At 35.0% G+C, this 27,697-nt stretch overlaps 2 protein-coding genes across 2 annotated transcripts in view; one reads left to right on the top strand and one right to left on the bottom strand.

The window, feature by feature from the left end:
- Nucleotides 1-27,697, top strand: part of LOC104087273 (uncharacterized) — a 102,884-nt gene that overhangs the window by 58,535 nt on the left and 16,652 nt on the right. The gene's annotated exons all lie outside the window — the stretch shown is intronic.
- On the bottom strand, nt 2,284-3,475 carry LOC104102738 (actin-1-like). Its single transcript, XM_018773015.3, has 3 exons — nt 3,223-3,475; nt 2,553-2,931; nt 2,284-2,476 (listed from the first exon to the last, which is right to left on the bottom strand). Exons 1-2 carry the CDS (start codon nt 3,283-3,285, stop codon nt 2,614-2,616), a joined length of 381 nt encoding a protein of 126 aa, XP_018628531.1. The 5' UTR covers nt 3,286-3,475; the 3' UTR covers nt 2,284-2,476; nt 2,553-2,613.

The raw sequence follows: 27,697 nt of genomic DNA, 5'->3' as shown, positions 1-27,697 counted from the left end.
CCAGATATTATTATTGCACGTGAGTTAGCCGTGCAGATCCAGATATTTATATTATGGCACATGAGTTGTCCGTGCAGCACTTGAGTTGTCCGTTCTTATAGAGCTTGGGCTGTAGGAGCCCCTCATGAGTCTGTACACCTCCAGTGAGCGCGGGTACCCATTGAGTGAGGGCTGGGAGCCAAGGGAGTGATGAGGGCTGGGAGCCTAGTGAGTAATTATTGTTCTAAGAGGTTGTACTTAAATTCCATTTGTTGTTGCATTTAGTTGCTATCTGTCATTGTTGTGAAATCTCTGAAAGATTGTTGATATACGGATTACATGGACAGGAACTGTATTAAAATTGATTTAACATTAAACTGTCAGATTTGATAGCATGTCTATTCTTTGCTGGGATTACTGAAAATGAACCATAACTGTGTAGCTCGTTACTATCCTCAGTTCCTTATTTACTATTGTTACTTGCTGAGTTGGTTGTACGCATACTACACTCTACACTTCATGTGCAGATTCAGGTGTTCCCGGACATAGCGGGTGTTGATTCTTCCGTACAGCTGATTTTTCTGAGATTCAGAGGTAGTTGCCGTATTTCGCAGACCTTGTCTCTCCTTTCCTATCTCTGTATTACTGTAATTTTTGGTCTTAGACTATTGTAGACCGTACTTTCCCATATTTGTATTCATATTAGATGCTCATATACTCATTGACACCAGGTTTTGGGGAGTGTTCGTATTGTATTTGGGAGATTTTGAATTGTATTTAAATATTATATTCTCAAACTTAAAAGAAATTGTGGTTTAGTGACATTAACGGCTTGCCTAGTATCGAGATAGGCGTCATCACGACGGGTGAGATTTTGGATCGTGACAAATATATTCTTGTAGAATTTTACTTTTTCTTTATTAAAATGGAGATTGAAAATGTTAGAAAGGTACAGGTGCACTTTTATTCACCATCGCATAGGAATTGGAGGAACTAACTGGTATGCTCAAGAGTCATTTTTGGTAGTTCTATGTGGCAATTAAATTGAAAAATAAAGAATGATTTTTTTATTTTTCTTCACTCTCACGCATCCAAAGAAAGTGTATTCATGCTCTTCATCGTGTCTACATCTAAAGGTTTAAGACTTAGATTTATCAAACTGTTAAGTTTAGAAGGATAATTAGGACAAAAAATAATTCAGGTGCGCATCGAAAAAACAGTGGCTAAGTTCAGAAGGTCCCGAACTATTATGCCTTCTTTATTTGGTGTATTTAGTATTAACCCTTCTGTAGTTCTGTTATTAATGGAACTTCGAGCTTGCATCGATCATTAAATGGTAAGCTTTTTAATTTGATGAGTTGCCAAGTTACTGAATAAACTACAAAATAACTTACAGAAAATAACAATGACGAAGTAACAAAATTTAAAATCAGGTTAGTACATACAAAAAAGGAAGAAGAAAAAAAAAGGAAAAAGTAAAGAAACAAAAAATCCACGCTTAAATCTCAAATGGAAAGAGGCCTACCTTTTTGTTAGCTCTTTGTACAGTAAACTGCAGTTACAACTTGTTTGGATGATTGTTACATATTGTGTCGTATCAAATTGTTACCTTAAATGTAATTTTTATTTTGATTATTACTTAAATTTCATTATATTGTATCGTTAAATATGTCGTTATATGACACCGAAAAGTGTCACTTTATATAACGACTGATTTAGTATGGTCGTGTCGTTACCTTGTTTTTTCCTCTCATCTTGTCCTTTATTATTATTAAATAATTTTATTATATTATTTACCCTACTTTTTTATATAATAATTTTATCTTGTACCATACTTTTTCTATGTAATATTGCAAGTTAATTCTTCGTTTCATTGGGTGCGTGACATTATGAAACAACGGCAAATGATACATTTATCCAAACATTATATTTATCAAACGATACAGTACAATATAATGCAATATGATATGATACATTATGAAACGATATATAACGACCATCCAAACAAGCTGTTAATAATTACTTGTGTTGCCTTTCTCTAAAAAAATAAGAAACCTGTGATCTGAAATCAACTGTCACTTACTCCCTCTGTTTCAATTTATTTGAACCTATTTCCTTTTTAGTCCATGCCAAAAAGAATGACTTATTTCCCTATTTGGAAAGAGATTACCTTTATGCAATCATTTATAGCCACACAAAATATGTGACTCATTTTACACCACAAGTTTAAAAATCTTCTCTTTTTTCTTAAATTTCGTGCCCGGTCAAATAAGTTCACATAAATTGAAACGGAGGGAATATTTTTTCTTGCCAAAGTTGGACAAAATGCTTCTTCTGTCTATTGAATTATCAAACCACAATAGAAAAGTATGAACAAAAACCTTTGCCTTGTAAACTGACAACAAAACCAGTATTAACATCTTCACCAAGCTTAGAAACACCATCTGTGGATAATTGAGGGACCAGATTCATCATACTCGCCTTTTGCTAAACACATCTGCATGTAACATATAGATCTTAGTGCTAAACCAATTATTTGAGACTAAGACTTAAAAAGGCGACCAGAAACTAACTTGTTTGAAAGTACTGAGGGAAGCTAGAACTGATTCACCTATCCAGCCACAGTACTTCCTCTCAGGTGGTGCAATCACCTTGATCTTCGTGTTGCTCGGAGCAAGAGCAGTTATTTCCTTGCTCGTACGTTCTGCTATGCCAGGAAACATAGTCGAGCTCATTGTAAAATGTATGTTGCCACATTTGCTCCATATCATCCCAGTCTCTTATGATACCATCTTCAATTGGATATCTGAGAGAAAAATAACCTCTTTTATACCGAGCTTCTTCACCAACATAGGCATCTTTTTGTCCTATTCCAACCATGACGCCAGTGTGACGAGGACGAGCAACTATACTTAAAACAGCCTTAGGAGAATCATCTCCAGCAAAGCCAACCTAAAGAAACAAACGACACAGTTATTATTCATTAGTAGATCACATTAGGAGCAATGTAATTAGAGGTGGATCCAGGATTTTAACGCAACGAGGACACTAGTATACTGCAAAACCAGTGCCCCTAAAGTCTTTTAGTGTTCATGGTACCAAGTTTTTTAAATAAACCATTTTCAAACCGAAGTTACGGGTCTGGTGACCCCTCAATATTATACATAGGTCTACCTCTTACTGCAGTTAACACTATACACTATACATATGGAGCTAAAATTATAAGCATTTTTTCTAACTAACCTTGCTCGTTTCACTTCCGTTGTCAATAACAAGTGGTTGGATATACTTACCATGATCAGCCATTTTGCAAGTATAATTTAAGGTGAGAAATCACTGGAACAACTACAGAGTCAAAGTGAAAATTGTTCACAAAATCAGCTCAGTCTGTGAGAAATTTCTTCCTTTATCTTTCATATTTCTAGTAGCAATCACCAGCTATTAACTTGAACCTCTCGTTTATCGACTAAAATCAGAAAAAACAAGTAGGGGATTCCTGCAAAAACAAGCAAAGGGAGGAAATAACAAAGGTCAATTGGGAAGTGTCACGACCCAAAATTTCACCTATCGTGATGGCGCCTAACTCAATACTAGGCAAGCCGATAATCCCAATGAAACACCATATCTTTAAAATTTGAAAACATAATAATTAAATTCAGCGGAAAAAATCTCACAAATACAAATATAAATACTCTCAAAACCCGGTATCACTGAGTACATGAGCATCTAAATGAATACAAAGTCTAAGTGATAAAAATCACTATCTAAAATATAGAACAGTACAATAACTAAACAGGAAGAGAATCAAGTATGCGGACGTCAAGCAGCTACCTTGATTGTCTCCAACAGAAATAACTCCGAAATCAAGCAGCTGTCATATCCGGGAGCAACTGGATCTGCACACGAGGTGTAGAGAGTAGTATGAGTACAACCAACTCAATAAGTAACAAGACTAATCTCTGGGCTGAAAGTAGTGACGAGCTCTGCAGGTACAGTCCAATACATAAATAATGGTATAAAAATGTAGGCATGCTTTCAAGTTCAACAGTTAAACTCGGTACAAGCAAAATAGATCAATACTGCATGATATGAGGAATGTGACATCTCAGTGGAAAGACTTCCTGTACTACTGGTCACAAATCATTCGGTCACTCGGTACTGTCTATGGCCAATTCAATCCAGTGATATTCCATCTCGTATATATATTCACATCGACTGACAGTCAGTCCCTCAGTACCGTATAAGGCCAATCCAGCCCTGGGTAATTTACTCTCACATGTAAATGATACGGACAAGATCCATGTCCAAGAAAAATTCATCATAATATAAATAAATAAGGCAAGCTCATGCCCTGGGAAGTCCATCCCGAATATATATATAATCATCTACACTCACTAGGGGTGTATACAGTCTCCGGAGGGGCTCATTCAGCCCAAGCGTAATATAAAGCCGATATGGCTTACTACAGGCTAGCAGTCCCGATCCATATAATAATAAATTCAATAATGCCTGCTACAGGCATGCAACCCGGATCCATATAATAATAAAGCCTATAAGGCCTGCTACAGGCGTGCAACCCGATCCCATAATAATAATAATAATAATAATAATAATATATATAAAGCCGATATGGCTTGCTGCAGATGGGCAGCCCCGATCCCATAAATATCCTCACAATATATGAGCATGACTAAGTATGAAATGTATATTTTAAAACAATTAATTTAACAGCTACATGACCCCATGGGTCCCAAAATATCGGCAGAAAGCCTAAACATGATCTTTAATAAGAGTCTCAGCTCAATTTCTCTAACTTGTGGGAAATGTTCAGATAATAACATGACTCTTTAATTTTTACAACTTCACAGAATTTATTCAAGTCACAATTTTAATGGTGCACGTCCACACGCTCGTCAACTATCGTGTGTGTCACCTCAGAACAATTTATATAACATCGATTTGGGGATTCATACCCTCAGAACCAAGTTTAGAAGTGTTACTTACCTCAAACCGTGTAATGTTTTACTCCGCTATGCCTTTGCCTTGCAAATTTGCCTCTGAAAGCCTCGTATCTAGTCACAATTAATTTGATTCAGTCAATACAAATCATAGGAATTTAGTCCATATGAAAATACTAATTTTCTAACAAAGTCCGAAATTTAACTCAAAAATTGCCTGTGGGGCCCACATCTCGGAATCCGACGAAACTCACAAAATCCGACAACTCATTCAATTACGAGTTCAACCATACTAATTTCACTCAAATCCGATTTCGAATCGGTATTTAAATCCCAAAAATATATTTTATAAAATTTCTACAATTTTTCCCAAATTTCCATCTCAAAATACTAATTGGATGATGAAAATAATGATATATTCATGTATATTAACCAAATCCGAGTTAAAATCACTTACCCCAATGAATTTCTTGAACAGCCTACGAAAGATCGTCACAACCCAAGCTCTCTAGGTCCAAAAATAAAATAATACCCTAGGCCTCGGTTATATAGTACACCCTCTGACTTCCCAATGTGCGGTCCGCACATTTCCAAGTTCTATGGTAGTACAAAAATTGTGCGGCTACACTTCACAGCCTCTCCACTACCAGGCTTTTGTAAATTGGCCATAACCTTCTCTGCATATGTCCAAATGATGATTTCTTTATCTTTCCAGAAAATAGACACGAAGGGCTACTACGTTCCTTTTTGAATCATCTCCAAATTCCTTGTGGATCAAAAGATATAAGCTTCCGAAGTCGGGCCAGCGAACCTGCAGAACACCCTGAAGTGCGGTCGTATTCAAAATTGTGCGGTCCGCATTTTTCCTCTGCGATCCGCACATTTTCATCTGCTGCAGCACTTTTTCATCTGCTACAACACTCAAAAATATGCCTCTGCACATGAAATTGTGTGGTCCGTACTTCCAATGTTCCAGAACAACATCAGAATGTCAAAATGCCCGGACTCGCTCAAAACTCACCCCGAAACTTACCTGAGGCCCCCGGGACCTCAACCAAAGATACCATCAAGTCCTAAAACACTATACAAACTTGGGCAAACCCTCAAATCACCTCAAACAACATCAAAAATACGAATTTCCCACGGATTCAAGCCTCATGAACTTTGAAATTTATAACTTCTACAAACGACGTCAAAACCTATCAAATCACGTTCGATTGACCTCAAATTATGCACACAAGTCATAAATGACACCACGAACCTACTCCAACTTCCGTAAATCCAATGCGACCCCGATATCAAAAAATTCACTCCCTGTCAAACTTTCTAAAATTCCAACTTTCGGCATTTTAAACCTAATTCTACTACTGACCTCCAAATCGAAATCCGGACGCGTTCCTAAGTCCAAAATCACCTAACAGAGCTCACAGAACCATCAAAATCCAAATCCGAGGTTGTTTACACATAAGTTAATATCCGGTCGACTTTTCCAACTTAGACTTTCAATTAAGAGACTAAGTGTCGCAATTTATTCTGAAATCACTCCGAACCTGAACCAACTAACCCGGTAAGTCATAATACACATTTCAAAGCTGCTCGAGACCTTAAGCCATCGAACGGAATGCTAATTCTCAAAATGACAAGTCGGGTCATTACATTCTCCCCTACTTAAACATACGTTCATCCTCGAACGTGCCAAGAGTTGTTCCTAAACCTTCAAATCACTATTTCACCTTATCACGCACATACCCGGGGGTGATCCCACGTCACCCTATTCCATATAGGCCTGATGACATCACATAACTGAAAATTACTAATTTAGCATTAGCCCATAAACCTTGGAATCTAATTTCCAACATCCAAAAATTTCTTTTGAAGACCCGAATCTCATATTTACACTCTGTATGAGTCTTAACAAGTTGTATTAAGCCTTGGCCATAACTCCAGATGTAATCACATGATATACCACATAACCCGTATACTCGTAATAGTTTCTAATCATTATAGTTGCTTAAAAACAAACCCGATACCGGTATTAAACCACATATCAAACAACGCCTCACTCCAAAACCTTCATACACTACCGATAATGAAAGAAACACGCAAAATTTCATGACCACTTACCAGATCAACAAGTCACGGAGCTTTCCCTCGTTCAACAAGTACCATAGCCAATTATTTAAGCCAAATTCTAAATTATTCTTCCTACACGTTGTAATCAAATCTGATAGAATCCATTCTAGGTTCAATGACCTCATCTCATCCAATACAACCACTATAGTGACATGCCACATCAATCAATCTAAAGCCATAACCCGTGCAATTTGTGCACGAATAAGCAACATTCCAAATATACTCAATCATGGAAAATGACTCAAATAAGGGAACCATCCCGAAAGTTCAATAAGTACCACCACAACCAAAATGCTACGAACCCATCATACCTAGTAAAACCAAGATACATGAATCTAACACAAAGGATCATCTCCCGACATAACCCAGCTGCAATGCGTGACCCCATCCAAGCAGTGGTCCATATGAAATACCTCAAGCCACAATGCTCAAAATCAACAACCACATGCAATTTGACATCAAGTACATGAAGTGCATAACCATAACCATGGAGAAACAAATAACATAATATACCACAATCTGGAAAGACCATAACTAAGGCGCAATCAACCATTCCACACCCCAATCACCATCTCACTCGAATTCTGCTATAAGGCCCAAACAGAACCGCACCATGTGTACATATAACCAATGAATCACAACCTTTCGAAGCATAGAAGAGTAACACATAGAACATATCCGATACGAATAAAAATCAATTCTAACCGAATGGCATATCCCTCAACAATAGCAGTTCGAAGTCAACAAATCCGACCCGGTGTAGAATACACATCCTCATTGGGCCTATCAATGGGCCCCCAAATCAACTCCGGCCATCCACGAATGGACAAATAGCCCTCCAAAAGTCCATAATGACCTAACCATAACACATACTATCATTTGACTAGGCTTGGCCACATCTTCACAGTCCACAACCACGAAACAACCTGTTTCTGAGAACTCTCAGTCTCCAAATCCATAGAACACACGAATCACCATATTTGATCCCAACTCCACCGCCTGAATGTCTAATACATCTCTCATACACGATCATCCCATGAGGAATACTTCTATGATTCTTCAGTACCACAGAACAATAATTTGAATATCAACAGTCTATCAACCAGGTGTGTACCGCAATACTAATGAACATCCGTAAGTCAAAACACAATGCGCCTTCTGAAATGTGCACCATTCTCAGGAATTATCGAGCAGTTATAACATTCATCTAAATGTTCGGAACTAATCATATTGTCCATAATTCATGACCTTCCCTTCAAAACTGAACGACCACCTTGTATGTGCAATTCTCAATCTCACATGACACACCGCCTCTATTAGATCACCATACGAAGAGTACGAGAATTTCATATCAACTCTGAGTCACCAATAAAATACATACCAGATTAGTAGAAATTTTCCATCTGTTCCCTTGTAGGAGGAAATCACAATACATAACACGTTCCTCACACCGATAGAAAATATCCGGCTCAACTCATGGTAAAAACCATCAAGAACACTTTGAAATCTGTTTGCACATAATCAAGCTATCAAGATTGAATTCCTCTAACTCGACCAAGCCACGTAGGTTACCAAACCCAAGAATATTACCACCAAACATCTGTAGAGCCTCACCACATCATAATTACTCTAATAAATACCACAACCGAGACACCCACTCTGAAAAGACCTTATGGAGACTTAAAATTGTTCTTTTACATTTCTTATACTCGAGAATAGAATCCATAGTCATACGGAATTACCACAAGTCCCGGCACCATCAAATGAAAATCTCATATTCTATCCATACACAAGTCCGAAAAAATTCTCAATTGTCATATATAAATCTCAAACCCATTAGAACCTTCTCGAGAGTCACCCACTCTGCTCAAACTTGAATTGCACCACCCAAACGGGCCAAAAGACACATGCCCCATTAGCACAAAAATACTCAAAGAAGTAACCCTGCCTTAACACCACCGGTCGAATTCATATTCCATGCGAGCTACATTCTTTGCAATTAACAACTTAATCCTTCCATGATTTTGTTTTTCGTAAGTGTATTATATCCCGTATTCGGAAAATTTCCTTACTTGAGTCATCCTTGATCTCAGCCTATGCATTCATAACTGTTCCACAAGTATGTCTCGGACCAAAACCTAAATTTAACATATAACCATGAAATCGAATTGTCAATAGCAGGCTCCCCCACTTGGCTCAAGGCCATAGATCAAAATATTCAATAATTCACAATACCCATATTCAATTACTTCCATAACACCGTAGTTAGATTTAACTAAATTCTTCCCAAGCTCATGCAACATAACCTATATGGTACCTCAAATCGTCTACTAAGCTCACCTTCAATTCCCGTGATGTTCAGGTCAACTTTCTTGACTAATTCAAATTCAAATCTCAATACATCTGCCTTACTAATAGGAAAGAAGATTCTTCACACAACATTATAAAGATTACACCTCTGTAGTTTATTCTGCAGGTGATAACCCGCATGTTTAGCCTCAAACTAGCATCTTTCTATACCATCTTTACTGCCACAACTACTACGTAATCACTTAACCTTCATTAGTTTGAACTCATCAACAAGACACGAAAATTTAATTTGTTCCACAATTACACCATGTGAACGATCCTTCAATACATTCATAACTCCAGACTCTACGTCAATTCGAGACAGAAGTCAAATACCTAATAGTCCTCTTTACATCTCAAGCAAATATTTTTTTTGTCTCACTTTCAAACCATCTGAACACATCCCGTAGTCACAATATAATCACCATATGGTCATCTATCCGTTCATCGAGCCACAAATTCCACTCATAGGGACACTACTGTACATATGAGTCCAATTGTATAAGTTCACACAACTGAAACTACTGAGCCTAAGTTGCGGTCTAATCCTGGCCTCAAGTCCTCCAGACTGGCCTATCACCAAAACAGAGAAAACACATCTCGAACCCCATTCATGGAATCATAAGCCAGCGATGCACAACTGGTACGGAGCACTCACATGCGAACACGAATGCATGGAAGGAATTCAAAGAGTTATGTTTCAAGATGAATCAATTATGCACTATAGAATATAAGAAAGTGAAATTTTCCTAAGGGTTCTGCAGCCTCTCGAATATAAGTACAGACGTCTCTGTACCAATCCGCATGACTCTACTAAACCTGCTTATGACTCGTGAGACATATGTAACCTAGGCTCTGATACCAACTTGTCACGACCCAAAATTCCACCTGTCATGATGGCGCCTAACTCAATACTAGGCAAGCCGACAATCCCAATGAAACACCATATCTTTTAAATTTAAAAACATAATAATTAAATTCAGCAGAAGAAATCTCACAAATATAAATATAAACACTCCCAAAACTCGGTGTCACTAAGTACAAGATCATCTAAATGAATACAAAGTCTGAGTGATAAAAATCACTATCTAAAATATAGAATAGTACAATAACTAAACAGGAAGAGAATCAAGTCTGCGGACGTCAAGCAGCTACATTGATTGTATCCAAAAGAAATAACTCCGAAATCAAGCAGTCGTCGTATCCGGGAGCACCTGGATCTGCACACGAGGTGTAGAGAGTAGTATGAGTACAACCAACTAAATAAGTAACAAGACTAACCCCTGGGCTAAAAGTAGTGACGAGCTCCGCAGGTACAGTCCAATACATAAATAATGGTATAAAAATGTAGGCATGCTTTCAAGTTCAACAGTTAAACTCGGTACAAGCAAAATAGATCAATACTGCATGATATGAGGAATGTGACATCTCAGTGGAAAGACTTCCTGTACTACTGGTCACAAATCATTCGGTCACTCGGTACTGTCTATGGCCAATCCAGCCCAGGGATATTCCATATCGTATATATATTCACATTGACTGACAGTCAGTCCCTCAGTACCGTATAAGGCCAATCCAGCCCTAGGTAATTTACCCCCACATCTAAATGATACGGACAAGATCCATGTCCAAGAAAAATTCATCATAATATAAATAAATAATACAAGCCCATGCCCTAGGAAGTCCATCCCGAATATATATATAATCATCTATACTCACTATGGGTGTGTACAGACTCCGGAGGGGCTCCTTCAGCCCAAGCGTAATATAAAGCTGATATGGCCTACTGCAGGCTAGCAGTCCCGATCCCATAATAATAATAATATATATAAAGTCGATATGGCCTGCTGCAGACGGGCACTCCGTACTCATCCCGAGTGACCTTATTTCACGAGACCACGCTGTTTCAAAACCCACTAATCATCTCATATCCCTCTTTGTGCGCACTTTTACATCTTCAATTGGTACACCCATACTGATACTTCTTTTATGAATCCGAAGTTATTTTCTTTCATTTCTCTAATGCTATACCACAACCTGAAGATAACACAGAGTACTCCAAGCCCCGTTTCATAATCTGCTGCAAAAGCTCGATACTCAACCATACTATAGACTCGAGATCCTTAGATACCACACTTTAAATTGTTGAATCCACTAGGATCGTTATTGAGAGTCACTTGCTCTGACTTGTTCCAAAACATGATCAATTCCAAGGCCCTGCTAGCACATGGACACTTTATCAAGGAAACATCCGACTATTTTACTTTCCCGTGCATTACATCTACACGAAGCATAAACTCTGAGTCTTTCAAAAACTTGAATATGAATTAATAAGGCCAAATATGGCACACATTCCCCAAATACTTTGCTCAAATTACCACTGATGTTTTCTTTTCTTAGTTGCAATGACCCGCCAATACACCGATAACCAGAAACCGCACAAGTTGACACTACGCAATCCAATCATAGACGGTGGGGCTCTCCCACTTAGCTTGAAGCTACAATTACAAAATTGTTGGAATCCACCGAGATTCTTTATTCATTGTTCACATGATCCTGCACACACAACTCGCCAAATTTTCTCGAAATCATTCTATTAACCTTTAATAAATACTTCGAACCACTAGCCACATTTACATATTAAATTTCTTACCGAAAGCTTCGTCAATACCACGCAACCGCTAACCTGCTCACAGAAAATAACCCACCCGTGGAAATTACATGCCGACATATTCTAACGCCGCTGCACTGGGTGCAAATACTACGAAATCGGTAGAGCATCTTGAGTCCAGGCTTATTCACCAGTTGCACCAGTTCGTTCACTCCTCATGGACGTCAACTAGAGGTGCGACAATACCTTCCAATCCAAAGTCATGTTGTATCCTTCTTCATATCAAGGAACTTCCTCCTGTTGTATCCAATATTCCTCAATATAGTAGCTAATATTACAACTTTAAGTCCGTAGACCTAGTCATTGTCCATTCTACATCCCAAATCACTCCAAACGTTCCTCAAGACATGTAATCATCCTACCACGTAACCCATGTGCTACCTTGGCACTCTCCCACTTTGGTCAACCATCTCCTTTAAGCAACTACTCTGCTTCTGTTTTCTTACACTTGGCCTTTTCAGAGCCTAACCACTGCAAGGCACCTACCACATGTCCTTCCTCATCCTTCGCTGTCCAGTTGTTGTTTTAACTCAAAATCCGTCTCTATAGCACTTGAACCAATAGCTCGTTACCAGCTTTAAACCTTCTTGACGATCATCCTTCTTGAGATATCAACGCTAGAAACATTGCTTCGATCCTAAATCACTGCACACCTCGATCTCTAACGATTGTTTCCCCTATACAAATTCCTAACACCCTGTCGTGAAGGCGAGTTGAAGAAAACCATAACACTGGCGAACCTTAATGCATTTTACAAGGCGATGACACCACATCAAAATTGAGAATTCTACCACACTCGAAAATATCAAGCTTCGTTACTTCATCAACCACAAACCTGAACAGTCATAGTTCGATTGCCTTTTCTCTGCTAGAATTAAAACATGGAACCTCTGAATCATGTACTGAGAAAAACCCTCTTTCAAGTCGTTTACTGCCCTAACACATAGACAGGCATTCTACCATTACATAAACACTACGCGATAACAATGCATGAATCGACATAACAATCAATACCAAATCTCAAAACCTTAGGTAGTATTGATACTGAACTGAAATGATAGAGCGGCCTTCCGCAAGGCGACGACAATAGCCCAATTAATTACACAGGGAGAAACATCCCGCACTACATTTGTAGTACCATTAAAAATTTCCTCGATCCTCAATTTATAACAAGTGTTTCACTTCACATAAGATTGAATATGAAGAAAATGTAGGCATAAGCCTCAAAGGAATCGAATCGCACAATGAGGAATCAAAAAGGAAAGTATTCCTAACAGCCCTGTAGCCTCTCGAAGATAAGCACATATGTCTCCATACCGATCCGCAAGACTCTACTAGACTTGCTTATGACTCGTGAGACCTACGTGAACCTAGGGCTCTGATACCATATTGTCACGACCCAAAATCCAATTAAAGGCCGTGATGGTGCCGGACACCACTGTCAGGCAAGCCAACCATAATCAATTAACTTAATTACCCATTTTAGTATTTTTGAAATAAAAATTTCTTCAATGAAATTGTAAAGATAAAACTCATAGAGTAAATGATAAATATTTTTAGCAACTAAATTTCTAAACAATTCACAACCATTCCCAAAATCCGGAGTCACAAGTGCATGAGCATTTACTAGGGAATTAAAAATAAAATACAGCATCTGTCCAGAATACAAATTAGACAGGAAAATATAATAACTCTGAAGGAGACTCTGTTAGTTGTAGATCGTAATATAGAATGCAGCTCACCTGTGTCCCCACAATTATTAACCACACATCTGCGCCCACAAGGTCGCTATACATATATGTACTTGCACAATAAAATGTGCAGCAAGTGCAGTATGAGTACGAAAATAACGTGTACCCAGTAAGTATCAAGCCTAATCTCGAAGTGGTAGAGACGATATAGCCGCCTTTGACACTCACTATGGGTCAATAATAATAATTGGAATAAATTGTAATTATTCAAATCAACATGGTTCACAGAGTTAACAATAATTTTATTCAATTAGCAAAAATAATAAAAAAATCCTTCAAATGCAATAATTTTCCAATTTATTTATTTAAATCATGCAATTTCAATAAAACTTTCAATTTATCAAATAGCTTTACAGCTGCAATTCAATTTCAATAAATTTTTAATTTATCAATTAAATCTCATTTACAGGAATAATAATTAATTCCTTAACAAGCAAGAATAATAATTCATTAAATTCCAAGAATTTTTTAATTTATCAATTAGCTTCGCAAGCTGAAATAAATTATTAAAGTATCGTGTAATTATTATTATTATTAAGCACGATTTCTGCCGAGGACGTACGATCCGATCCAGAGTGTCGTGTACACTGTCGAGGGACGTGCGGCGCGATCCATAGATGCATCTATCCTGCTGAGGCGTTCGGCCCGCTCCACAAGAAAGGAGGACATTTTCTTAGGTACCTCCGGAAGGAGAGTATATTTATTATGAGATAAATTCGGGAGGAGAATAATTTCTTTTAACAATTAATTGATTTAAACAGAAAATCAAGCATATGAGATTTCCATCCTTTAATATCTTTATCTAACAATTCACAATATATTCATATATATCAATTAATATTAATTAATCAAGGAATATAATTTACACAAGTAATCCATACTTTGAGTCCTAAACTACCCGGACTTTAGCATTAATAGTAGCTACGCACGGACTCTCGTCACCTCGTGCGTACGTAGCCCCGGCAATTAGCAACAATTGTTCAATTTAATCCCTATGGGATAATTTTTCCCTCACAAGATTAGACAAGAGACTTACCTCGTCTCAAAGTCCACTTTCCAATTATCGCGTCGCGTAAAATTCTCGATTCGATGCCGAAAAATCCGAAACTATCCAAAAGTTATATAAAATAATTAATATATGTTCAATAAATTCAAAATTCATCTATTAAATAAATAACCCTATCCAAAATGGTAAAATTCTTAAAATTTACCTTGGGCCCACGTGCTCGGATTCTAAAAATTTTCGGATGAAAACGTTACTCATAATCTCAAGAACTTGAATATATAATTTCTACCCAATTCCATAACTATTTTCGTGGTCAAAATCTCATTTTTATAAAAATCTAGGTTTTTCATCTAACTCTTTGATTTCTAAGATTTACTAGTTATAATCTACTTATAATCTATGTATTTAACTCAAAGGGTGTAGAATTAACTTACCTCCAAGTTGATAGTTGAAACTCCTCACAAAGAGCTCTGAAATCGCCCAACAATGGATAAAAAATAGAAAGAAATGGACTGAGTTTTCGTCCGTTTTAAGGTTTTGCCCAGACAGGTTTTTCACACCTGCGGAAGGAGTACCGCACATGCGACTTTCGCACCTGCGGAAATTCCTTGCAGGTGCGCATTTTCCTTCTTTTCCTGGTTCCGCACCTGCGGAAGAAATGCTCGCTTCTGCGCAAGCGCAGGTGCGCCCATCCCTTCGCACCTGCGCATTTTTTCGCTTCTGCGCACAAGGCCATCGCACCTGCGCGTTCGCAGGTGCGCCAAATGCTTCGCGTCTACGATGGCTGGGAAGGTTTCCCTCGTTCGCACCTGCGAGCTCGCACCTGCGGCTGTCCAAGCGCAGGTGCGATTATGACAGTAGCTGGGAGCTTCAGTTCCTTGCTCAACTTCCCAAAATTGGTCCGAGCCTCGTCCAGTTAACACTCGGGACCCCCGGGACCCCGCCCGAACATACCAACAGGTTTGAAATCATAAAACGGACTCGCTCGAACTCTCGGAGCGCGTAAAACAACATCAAATCTAAGAATCATACCCTAAACCAAATTGATTCAAACTTAAGAATTTCAAGTTCTTCAATTTACTTCCAATGCACCGAAATATACTTAAACTATTCGGAATGACACGAAAATTTGCGTGCAAGTCTTAAATCAATATACGGAACTATTTCCAAACTCGAAATTCCAAACGGACTTCAATTACTCAAAATCCTACTCCAAACCAAATTTAAAGAATTTTAAACCTTCAAATAGTTAATTTTCACTATTAAGCACCAAAATGCTCCCGGGTTATCCAAAACTCGATTCGAACATACGCCCAAGTCCGAAATCAGCATACAAACCTATTGGAACCGTCAAATCCCGATTCCAAAGTCGTTTTCTCAAAATGTTGACCGAGGTCAAACTTGTCCATTTAAAGTTAACTTAAGGAACCAAGTGTTCCGATTTCAACCCAATCACTTTCAAATCCCGAACCAACCATCCCCGCGAGTCATAAATTAATAAAAGCAATGTTCGGAGAGTTTTATTTTAGGGAACGAGTTTCTAAAAGTCGAAACGACCGGTTGGGTCGTTACAAATATTATGGAATATTTGGTTTGAATATTGTATTTTAAATTAGAATAACGATATATTTGATTTGAATGGAAATTGTATTCCAAATTAGAATATTGTCGTATATTTAGTTTGAGTACTGTATTTCAAATTAGAATAATGTAGTATGTTTGGTTTGAATATTATATACAAATTAGGAAATTATAGTATGTTTGGTTTGAGTACTGTATTTTAAAATATTGTGGTATAGTTACCTTGAATATCGTATTCCAAATTAGAATACTATATATTTGGTTTGAATATCGTATTTCAAATTAAAATATATGGTATATTTGGTTTGAATATTATATTTCAAATTAGAGTATTATGGTATGTTAACTTTGAATATTGTCTTTCAAATTTATGTTTAGTTTGATATTGTATTTAAAATAGAATATTGTGATCATTTTGGTTTGAATATTATATTTTTTTATTAAAATAATGTGGTATGTTTTCTCTTAAAGATTCAAGGTTGCCCTTAAATTTGCTCTAATTGTTGAGGTAAAATCTATCCTTATCCAAGAGATAGAAATTTATACAAAGGAATCCAAAAATATCATACTAGGATTTGAACCAACTTCAAAAAATAATTTTAGAACCTCCTTTACCACTTTACTATAAGTTTTCCTTGTGTCAAAGATCGATATTCAATAGCTTGCATATGACCAAAAAGGGAAAAAGGGCTAGTTTTATCCCTTATTTATACAATATAATTTTTTTGACGAATGAAATTCAATTAAACCCCTTCCTTTAATTTACCCTTTTGGTTTCCGATTCATTGTTATTTTCTTGTTTTAGTATGTAAATTATTTTCATTGGAACATATCAGATAACAACCTAGAGTTTAAGTTCATTTTGAGCTAAAACTTTCCCTGGATCACTTTGGCATCTTTACAGTATTTGATGTCTTTGATATATTTGTGATCGAATATTCTTTATGAAATTTCGAGATTCTAAACCATAAGTGGAACCAATAAATTGGACAAGTTCCTAGAAACTTTATTCAGCCAATTTGGTCAGTTTCCACCAAAAACATGATCGATGCCTTGGCAAGGGATAGAGATATAGAAAGGATAGCACGGAGTATAAAGTATTCTGCGTTCATGCAGAATTCGGATAAAGACCCATCTCAAAGGATAAAGATATAGTATAAATTTTAGATCCAAAATTATTGGCCATATCTACGTAGACCCGACTCAAATTTGATCTAATCACTAAGAAGAATAAGCCAACAACGTTACTAAAATTATATATATGTTATAAAATAAATACTATAAAGTAGATAAACTGAAGACAAGTATAGAGAGAAACTGATATATTATTCAACTTCAAATTCATGTACATAATGAACTGAAAACTCCTCTATTTATAAAAGAAAGAAAGCAGCTGCGAGGCTTTTCAGAAAGCAGCTGCGAGGCTTTTCTTTAGCTGCTTGTAAGCTGTCTGCATGAGCTGCTTGCAACCTGCCTGTTTAATAAGAAACTGCTGCAAATCATTTCATTGAGCTGCTTGCAACCTGCCTGCATCAGCTGCTTGTAGATAAACTTCAACAGAGTACTAAATGGATAATCTTCTTCAGGAAGATTATCTATAGCGGAGTAATAAATGAATATCAACAATATAATTATTTTCATAACACTCCCCCTTGGATGTTCATTAAAAGATAATGTGCCTCATTAAAACCTTACTAGAAAAAAACCCTGTGGAAAAAATCCTAGTGAAGGAAAAAGAGTACACATATTTAGTAATACGCATTGCTAGCTGCCTCATTAAAAACCTTATAAGGAAAACCCTGTGGGAAAAAATCTTAGTAAGGAAAAAAGAGTACATTGCGTATTTTACTCCCCCTAATGAAAACCTTGTTTCAAATATTTAAGTTTTCGCATTCCATTCTTGTATACCATCTTCTCAAAAGTTAAAGTTGGTAAAGATTTAGTGAATCAATCTGCCGGATTATCACTTGAACGGATTTGTTGCACATCAATGTCACCATTTTTCTGAAGACCGTGTGTATAGAATAATTTTGGTGAAATGTGCTTCGTTCTATCTCCTTTTATGAATCCTCCCTTCAATTGGACTATGCATGCAGCATTGTCTTCGTATAAAATTGTGGGTCTTTTATCACATTCCAACCCATATTTTTCTCGAATAAAATGAATCATTGATCTCAACCATATGTATTCCCTACTTGCTTCATGAATAATTATTATCTCAGCATGATTTGAAGAAGTAGCAGCAATAGATTGCTTTGTGAAGCGCCATGATATGACAATACCTCCACATGTAAACACATACCCGATTTGAGATCGAACTTTATGGGGATCGGATAAATAACATGCATCTGCATAACCAACAAGATCTGCACTACCTTTGTTAGCATAAAACAAACTCATATCAAGAGTTCCCTTTAAATATCGCAATATATGCTTAATCCCATTCCAATGTCTCCGTGTAGGAGAAGAGCTATATCTTGCTAGTAAATTAACAGAAAATGCTATGTCAGGCCTTGTAGCATTAACAAGATACATAAGTGCATCAATTGCACTGAGATAGAGTATTTCAGGACCAAGGAGTTCCTCATCCTCTTCTTGTGATCAGAACGGATCCTTATTCACTTCAAGTTATCGAACACCCAATTGGTGTACTTAATGGGTGCGCTTTGTCCATGTAAAAGCATTTTAAGATCTTTTATGTATAGACAGATTGATGGATAAAGATCTCGTCTGCTAAATATTCAATTTGCAGACTAAGACAAAGTTTTTCCCTTTGGAGCTCTTCTAGAGTTCCTATGATATTTATGCCATTAACATAAACAACAAGTATAACAAACTATGATGTTGTTTTCTTTGTAAAAATGCATGGACAAATGCCTTCATTTACATAATCTTCATTCATCAATTCAGTGAGGCGATTATATCACATGCGCCCAGATTGATTTAAACCGTACAAAGATCTTTATACTTTGATTGAATGCATTTCATGATGCTTTGAACTATATGCTTCAGGCATTTTAAATCCTTCAGAGATCTTCATATAGACTTAATCAAATGAGTCATATAGGTTATGCCTTGCATTTAGATGGCATGACATCTTCAGGTGTCTGGACTACAGGTCCGATCCTCACAATCTTTTACAATATTGTGCACTATATTGTATCAAATATATCGTCGACGATCATTTCATATCGGTTCGCAAGCGACATAACTTGTTGAGATCTCATCACTTTCTTTATTTTTAGGTACCTGAACTTCTTCCGGAGTTTCATGAAATGTTATGTCGTGGGCTCTTCCAGAGCTTATTTCCTCCTTATTATGATCATTTTGATTATTTGCTCCTATTCTTTTCAAGGATTGTTACCTTTGAAACTGATTGATCTACCACGCTTCATGCGTATAGTAAACTCTATCCTTCAGGGACTTAATTTTAATAGGAGCATTTGCAGTTGAAATATGATATTTAATTTTGGATCAGCAAATGCTTCCGGCATTTGACTTGAATTATCTTTTAAGCGAGGATCATATTAATGATAATTCAATTCATATAGCATATTTTCCAACTGTTTTATTCCATCCCCCAAATGTTAGAAAAACTAACATATATCCCAAATCTTCTTTGAAAAACATATCTTTGTGTATTGTGGTAGAGAAATTAATAATATACCACACATCAAAAGTTATTAGATAGTAAAAATATTTGGTTTCTGATCCTAAACCAATTGTGAGGGGATGACTTATCATATTTTGTTGGTCTGATGCATACAAGTGCTGATGTATGCAATTTAGGAAATCTTAGACCAAAACATGAGGCTTTGTTCTCATAAGTAATAGTTTAGCCATTAATAGGAGGTATTCAATGCTAAACTAGCTTGAATATAAACCAGCATCATCAAGATGAATTATCTTGATTTCATAATCTGAAAATTATGCTCTTAATTGAGAAAGACAATTTCAAATGTCAAACTGCAGGTTGACAATAAACATATATGTAACCATCTTATATATGCATCTATAAGTGGTTCACATGATAGGTGAATGAACTCATATTCACCTTTTATATATTTCAGAATTCGGGGATTTTAGTCCCAACTTTAGTTGGTATAATCAAGTTATTACGAGAACAAGCAACACAAGAGAATTCTTGAAGAATCTTCTAGTTCTTCAGTATATACTTATCTGAATTCTCAAATAGCTCATTTAAAAATGGCGAATAAAATCTTAAAGTTTATCATGACATGTGCTATCTCTAAGTAAACTTCTGATTTACTATGGCATAAACTTTTGCATCAGTAAACTTCTGATTTACTGTGGCTATTTTTGTATCAGTAAATTTTTGATTTACTGTGGCTGCTTTTGCATTAGTAAACTTCTGGTATACTGTGATACATGATGTAGTACAAATTTGAAGAATAAGGCGGGTAACTTTTCACATACATATTTACCCTATATGATTGTGGAAACGTGAAGATTTTCAATCTTTCAATCATTTGTAGTCTCAATATGATAGCCATTTGTATCAGTAAACTTCGGGTTTACTACATCATATGTTTTGACCATAATCATATAATAAGAATGACATATTTGTATATAAGCTCTCCGAGAGCCTTCGTTTATTATCCACAATCTAATATTTATCGGACACTACTGGTGTCATGTGTCTTCTAGACAAACATCTAGCTCTTCAGGAGTTGTTGATACATTTTGTACTATCAAATATTGCTCAGACACTTTCGGTATCATGAGAGAAAATTATAATCAAATAAATAATATAAAGACAATTCTAAATTTATAAATGTAAGAAATCAAGAATTTCAATATTTTTACCACCAACTTTGTGTCTCCTTCAGGGAGAAACGCCATTAACATATGAATATTTTATATCAAAGCGGCAACCACATAGTCATTACACCCTTCAGGGAAATATACATGAGTTGTTATTTTCTTCGGGGTAGTTAATAATAACTAACCATAATATATCAATGTAGTTGTAGTAGAAAGCATTCTACAAGAATGATTTTGCCTTAGAATGATACTTAATAAAATTATCCAAGATGTTTTACGTACAACAGGTACGTGCGATAATGATCTTTATGCCACAAAAATAATATTTATATCATCTGTTATTCTAGCTCTTTCGGAGGTGAGTTATGGTATTTCTTCATTCACTACAGGGAATGAAAATATGCTTCAAAAATAACTTTGAATAGCTCATTATTTTATTTACGCACAGAAAAATACAGTTTCATAATATTTTCCTGCTTCGGGAGAAAATTTCAATTGTGTTACTTCTTCAGGAGCAAATTGAAATACGAAAAATTGAGTATATATTCTCTCAATCATATTACCTCTTCTGGAGGTGAATTGTAATATATTTACATCAAGAGCACGTTCATATTTACGACTTTATTAATATTATCACATTCATTTCATGTAATGGATTAATATTTATTAGAAATTCTCATCCTTCAGGAAATCGAATATAATTATCTGAACGCGCATTAATCACATCAATTGTGATGCTTCAACCTCTTTTAAAATATTTACTACTTCAGGAGCAAATCGATGTGTGCATGTATAGAGAATATTTCTCTAGCTTATCTTTAATTGTAACCATAGAAAGCCTAAATTATCACTTCTGGTGGTCATAGGCATATACCACTTCTGGTGGTTAACGAATTTTAGTTACAATGAGATATACGAAATATAACCACTTCTGATGGTTGTATATTTCTTGCAAACTCTGCTGGAGTTTAAGTGGATCTAACAATGTTATCCACTTTGTAATCCTTTTTAAAGATAATTAGGATGAAAACAAATATCAAAATAGGTACTATATACGTAACATATAACCAAGCAAGCGATGATAATGATATTAAAATATAAGCAAAAGGCTCAAATTAAATTATGCAAATTTGGCCATACCAGATGTAAGTGATATCTATATCACTACTGCCAAGAAGAAAAACTCACCACCTCATGGATATAATCTGCCTTATGATACTCGTTATGAACAAGATCTAACCACGGACATAAGAGTGTCGCCTTACATCGGAGACGAACATGATATAGAAATTAAATTCGAAGTAAGTGCTCAAAATGACAGAGTCTCGTGCTGATAACGTGTTATAAAATAAATACTATAAAGTAGATAAACTGAAGACAAGTATAGAGAGAAACTGATATATTATTCAACTTCAAATTTATGTACATAATGAACTGAAAACTCCTCTATTTATAAAAGAAAGGAAGCAGCTGCGAGGCTTTTCAGAAAGCAGCTGCGAGGCTTTTCTTTAGCTGCTTGTAAGCTGTCTGCATGAGCTGCTTGCAACCTGCCTGTTTAATAAGAAGCTGCTGCAAATCATTTCATTGAGCTGCTTGCAACCTGCCTGCATCAGCTGCTTGTAGATAAACTTCAACAGAGTACTAAATGAATAATCTTCTTCAGGAAGATTATCTATAGCGGAGTAATAAATGAACATCCACAATATAATTATTTTTATAACAATATAGTGGTAGAACATTTGTTGCATACAACTATTCAAAGAATTAGATAAATGAATGAATTGGTCTGCCTCCTCACATACATGTCATTGATTTGTCACCATGTAGTGCCAATCTTTAGATTTTGAAATTGTAATGATGATTTGATAGCTTACTTTTTATTGTAAATATTAATAATCAAATAGCCTGCTAATTAACATATGGCAAATTCATAACGACAATGGTAGATTATTAATTTAAAAATGAGCTCGCAGCAGGTTCAAACTGAGTTCAATCCACTTAGGGTCCAGCTCAGAGACGGACCTACCGAAGAGTGGTCATCGAACCCGTTAACTTCGACAACTTTAATTTTTTGAATATATAGTACATATATGTTAAAACGATTATATGTTTTACTTGAAACCCTTAAGATTAAAAGCTTAATTGGGATACTGGTTGAGCAGTTCGCTCATGTACCCCGTTACTTTTAAATCTTGGGTCCGTCTCTGATCAAAATCTATACATATGTGTGTGAAAAATGAGTTTAAATAAAGTTATATAAATGTATATATTTTAGCACTCATTCATTTAATTTAGGAGTCACAATGTTTAAATTTTCAATCTGCCGCTGCATAGAAAAATTTACTAGTGAAAATATAGACATAATTAATGAACTTGATCACCAATCTAAAAATAAGTTCTCTTTCTTCCTTCAATTTACAGTACTTAGTTTTAATGATGTTACACATTAAGGTTGTCTTTTCTTAACAACCTACTCTTTTTTTTCCTTTGTGATGAATGAAAGTTTGAAACATGTCCACGTCTTTGTCAACAGCCCCTCACGATCTATATACTTCTTTATTATAACAAATCTAGCTTGATTTCTACTTATAAAACTATTAAATCATGTTTACAACAAGACTGAATAATTAATTACTAGTACAACATTTACTTTAAGCAACTTGTTAGGATTATATAGCTATTATATTCACGAAACCATTATTCATAAATATAAATATAATTATAGCCCATCACGATCTATATACTTCTTTATAACAATTATAGCTAGATTTCTACTTATAGAACTATTCAATCATCCTTATAAAAAGACTGAAAAACTAAATACAGCAGTTACTTTAAGCAACTTGTTAGGATAATGTAGCTATTATGTCCACAAAATCATAAATATTATTAAGTGGAATCGAAGAATTAGACATGCATATTCACGTCTACCTGGTTTGATTTGAAACCCAAACAGTGACAAGTTCCTGGAAATTTTATTCTTTTTTTTTTGTTTCTCGCCCCGTATTCGGTATCCACATTGGTGTCCGATAAAATCTGGATTCGCGCTGGAAAGACTCGCATTGGAGGTAAAGCGCTCCTTAACAAAGGCGAGTTCATATCCAAGGCTTGAACTCGAGACCTTTGGTTAAGGATGAAGAAATACTTACCATTACACCACAACCGTTGTTGGTCCTGGAAATTTTATTCAGCTTCACATATCGGTCTTCTTACAAAAAACATGATGTCATGATCAGTGGCGGGAGCCAAGAATTTCACTAAGAGGATTTAAAATATAAAAAAAATAAAATAAAATTACCTAGCTACGTATATAATTTAATTTTCAGTGTCAATTAACTCTCCTTTGATAAAGGCGGCTCCCCCAAGAGATAGAGATGCAATAGAATTAAATTATAAATCAAAAACCCTTGGTCATATCCACGTAGATCCAATTTAAATTTGATCTAACAACTAAGAAGAAGCCAACAACTAAAATTATATAGCAGTTTTACACCATTTTTTTTTTTTGCACATATACAAGTACCTACAAAATGAATTGGTCTGCCTCACATTCTTGTCATTGATTTGGCACCACGTAATTCCAACATTAAGATTTTGAAACTAGAATCATAAATTGATGACTCATAACCTTATTACAATATTAATCAACTATTAATAACCTGCAAAATAAATGACAAATTCATAATGTGCAGTGGCGGATTAATTTAGCAGGGATCCAATGCATCAGATCAAACTCCATACACACGCCGAAGAAACTAGTGCAAACAAAGTTACAATCACATATCGATATTGATCTCTCAATTTAGAATTCACAAAGTCAAAATTCTAAATCAACATAATAAAGTTGCAAAATCAATTTATATTAAATAAATGCATAAACATATATAGCTAAACTTGGATGACTAAGCTCGAAATAAGATCTTGGTATTCCTTTATTTTACAGTATTTAAGTACTTAATTAGTTTTATGATGTTACATATTTCGGGCTATCTTCTCTTAACAATTTTTTTTTTTTTTTTTTTTTGCGATGAATGAAAGTGTGAAACATGTTCACGTCTTTGTCAACAGCACATCACGATCTATATATACTTTATATAAATCATTAACAACTAATATTAATTATTCAATAATGTTTACAAGTCAAGTCAGGGACATAGTCAAGAATGAGGATCAAGATCGACCATCATCTGCTTTTCTTTAAATATCACAAAATAATAATAGTGATGATGTAAAAGTACACTCACAAATCATATAAAAACAGATCTTCTATAGCTGTACTGTCATTACCAATATTCTAATTTTTAAATTATGAAATTACTTTGGAAAAGAGGAAAGAGTTTCATAATTTGTTGTGAACTCACGTTACGAACATGCCATTCATGTGCAATCGAGGAAATGAGAACAACGATTTAAGCTATTAGGTGTTCGCGCTTTTCCAAGGATAATTTTTTTAATTTTTTTTTATTTGATTCGAAACTGATCGATCGAGCCATAATTATCATAGTTAGTATTTATTTATAAATTATTAATTATTATGTTGTTAGCTTCGTCCAATACGAATATGATGACCGCAAACATTTACGATTTTAACTTTTATATATTGATAGTAAGTTTATTTATACGATCAAACTACTATAAAGGTATTAAAGGTAGTAATTCATTATGTGGGATTAATAACTTGAAACTAAAACAAATAGCCTTCTACATATATTGAATTTTAAGATTGTATAAAAATTCAATGAATATAGAATAAATCCAACATTTATAAACAGAATGGTTATAATAGCAACAAAGATGAATGAACACAGCCATTTTGTCTTTGACGATATTGTTACCAAAGTTATTTTAAAGGGACTGTCATTTTGTGGCATTATTAAATTTTCTTTGTCCTAATGTTCTTTTGGAGCATTATTTACATATTCTCTGTAAACTCACTGAATTGGTTGTAGTATGTAAGAACAAAATTCGTTGTATATAATATTTTATTTAAAAAAAAATTAAAATCTCATAAAAAATTATGGTTGAATAAATAGAATTTTTTTATCATTAATAAAAGGTCTTGGGTTATTAGCAATGAAAAGGTTCTGATAGGGAAAGCACTTTCTTATTTAATATGTCTTAAGCCGTGCAAATTCGAATTAGTCAGAACCAAAACGAATATCGGACACAAAGAAACAAAAAAAAAACTTAAAAGAATTACTTATACAAGGCATATGAAGCCATCAAAATCTTTGAACAAATGCTTCTTCTAATTCAGCCACGAATTAATTGAAAAACTGTTTTTACTTTTTAATTAGGCTCCTACCTATTTAGCCACAAACTAAAAACAAGTTGTTTTCTTTATTTTCCTAATTATGTCATCAATGTCAAATGTAATATGGTGCTAGCTTGATTGTGACATTGAAGCTATCATTCCATGTATGCTTGACTCAGGTGTGAGGAGGACAATAAATTTGAATAAAAAAATTTCTTTTCTCAATTGTTCTTTTTAGTCGAGATTAAATTTTATACAACATTAGTGTAAGAAATTTTTATATCATCATGTCATTTTGCAGATGACTTATGTTAATTTTACATTTAAGGAGGCTTTAAATTTAGAAATTTTACATATAAGGAGGCTTACCTATAAATATTTTTTTGGATGATCTAATACAATAACAACAGTAAAGAAAACAATTCAGTGTAATCTCACAAGTAGGTTCTGGGAAAGGTAGAGTGTACCCGTAGGTTCTGGGAAAGGTAGAGTGTACCCAAACCTTTCCCCTACCTTGAAAAGGCAGAAAGACTATTTCCGATATACCCCGGCTCAGGAAAAATAAGAAGAAAGGAGTAACAACAAATAGAAATACCAACAAACCACTCAAAAAATGGAAGCGAAAGAAACAACAAATAATAATATAAATTTAAGAATATATATATATATATATATATATATATATATATAATTTAGACCTTTTTCTTATGCATGGCTTATGGGGACAACAAAAGGAAAAAGAAAACAAAAAGATGATAACAAATTATTGTGCACGATTCACGATTGTAAGAAATCTGTGATACTTGGAAAAAAGATGAGCATTTATTGTTATTAAGCTGAATTTGGCAAAGGACAAAATCTAATAAGAAATTGACTAAACAATTAAAGCAAATATTTAAACAAATCATATAATACTACAAATACTCTACTAAGACATGCAATGTATCCTTAAATAAATACAAGGGAAAAAATTATTCCGTATTTCATACAAAAATAATTAATATAAAATATATGTTTATGATGAGAACTTTTATTCTTTTACTGTGGTTAAGTATTTTATAAACTCTTTTTATTCAATGAATCTTTTAGTTAAATTGTTGGCTTTGATACAAAGACTAAAATACGATTAAATTTAAATGGCTAAATCTAATAAATCTTATTTTTTTCAAAACCTAAATAAATTAGCCTATCTATTTTATTTTTCTTGATGTGATGTGATCTTTATGTAGA

Source organism: Nicotiana tomentosiformis, chromosome 9 (assembly GCF_000390325.3).
Source record: "Nicotiana tomentosiformis chromosome 9, ASM39032v3, whole genome shotgun sequence".
Taxonomy (NCBI): Eukaryota; Viridiplantae; Streptophyta; class Magnoliopsida; order Solanales; family Solanaceae; genus Nicotiana; species Nicotiana tomentosiformis.
Note: the sequence above shows the minus strand (reverse complement) of the source record. Positions and strands in the feature narration are given on the sequence as shown.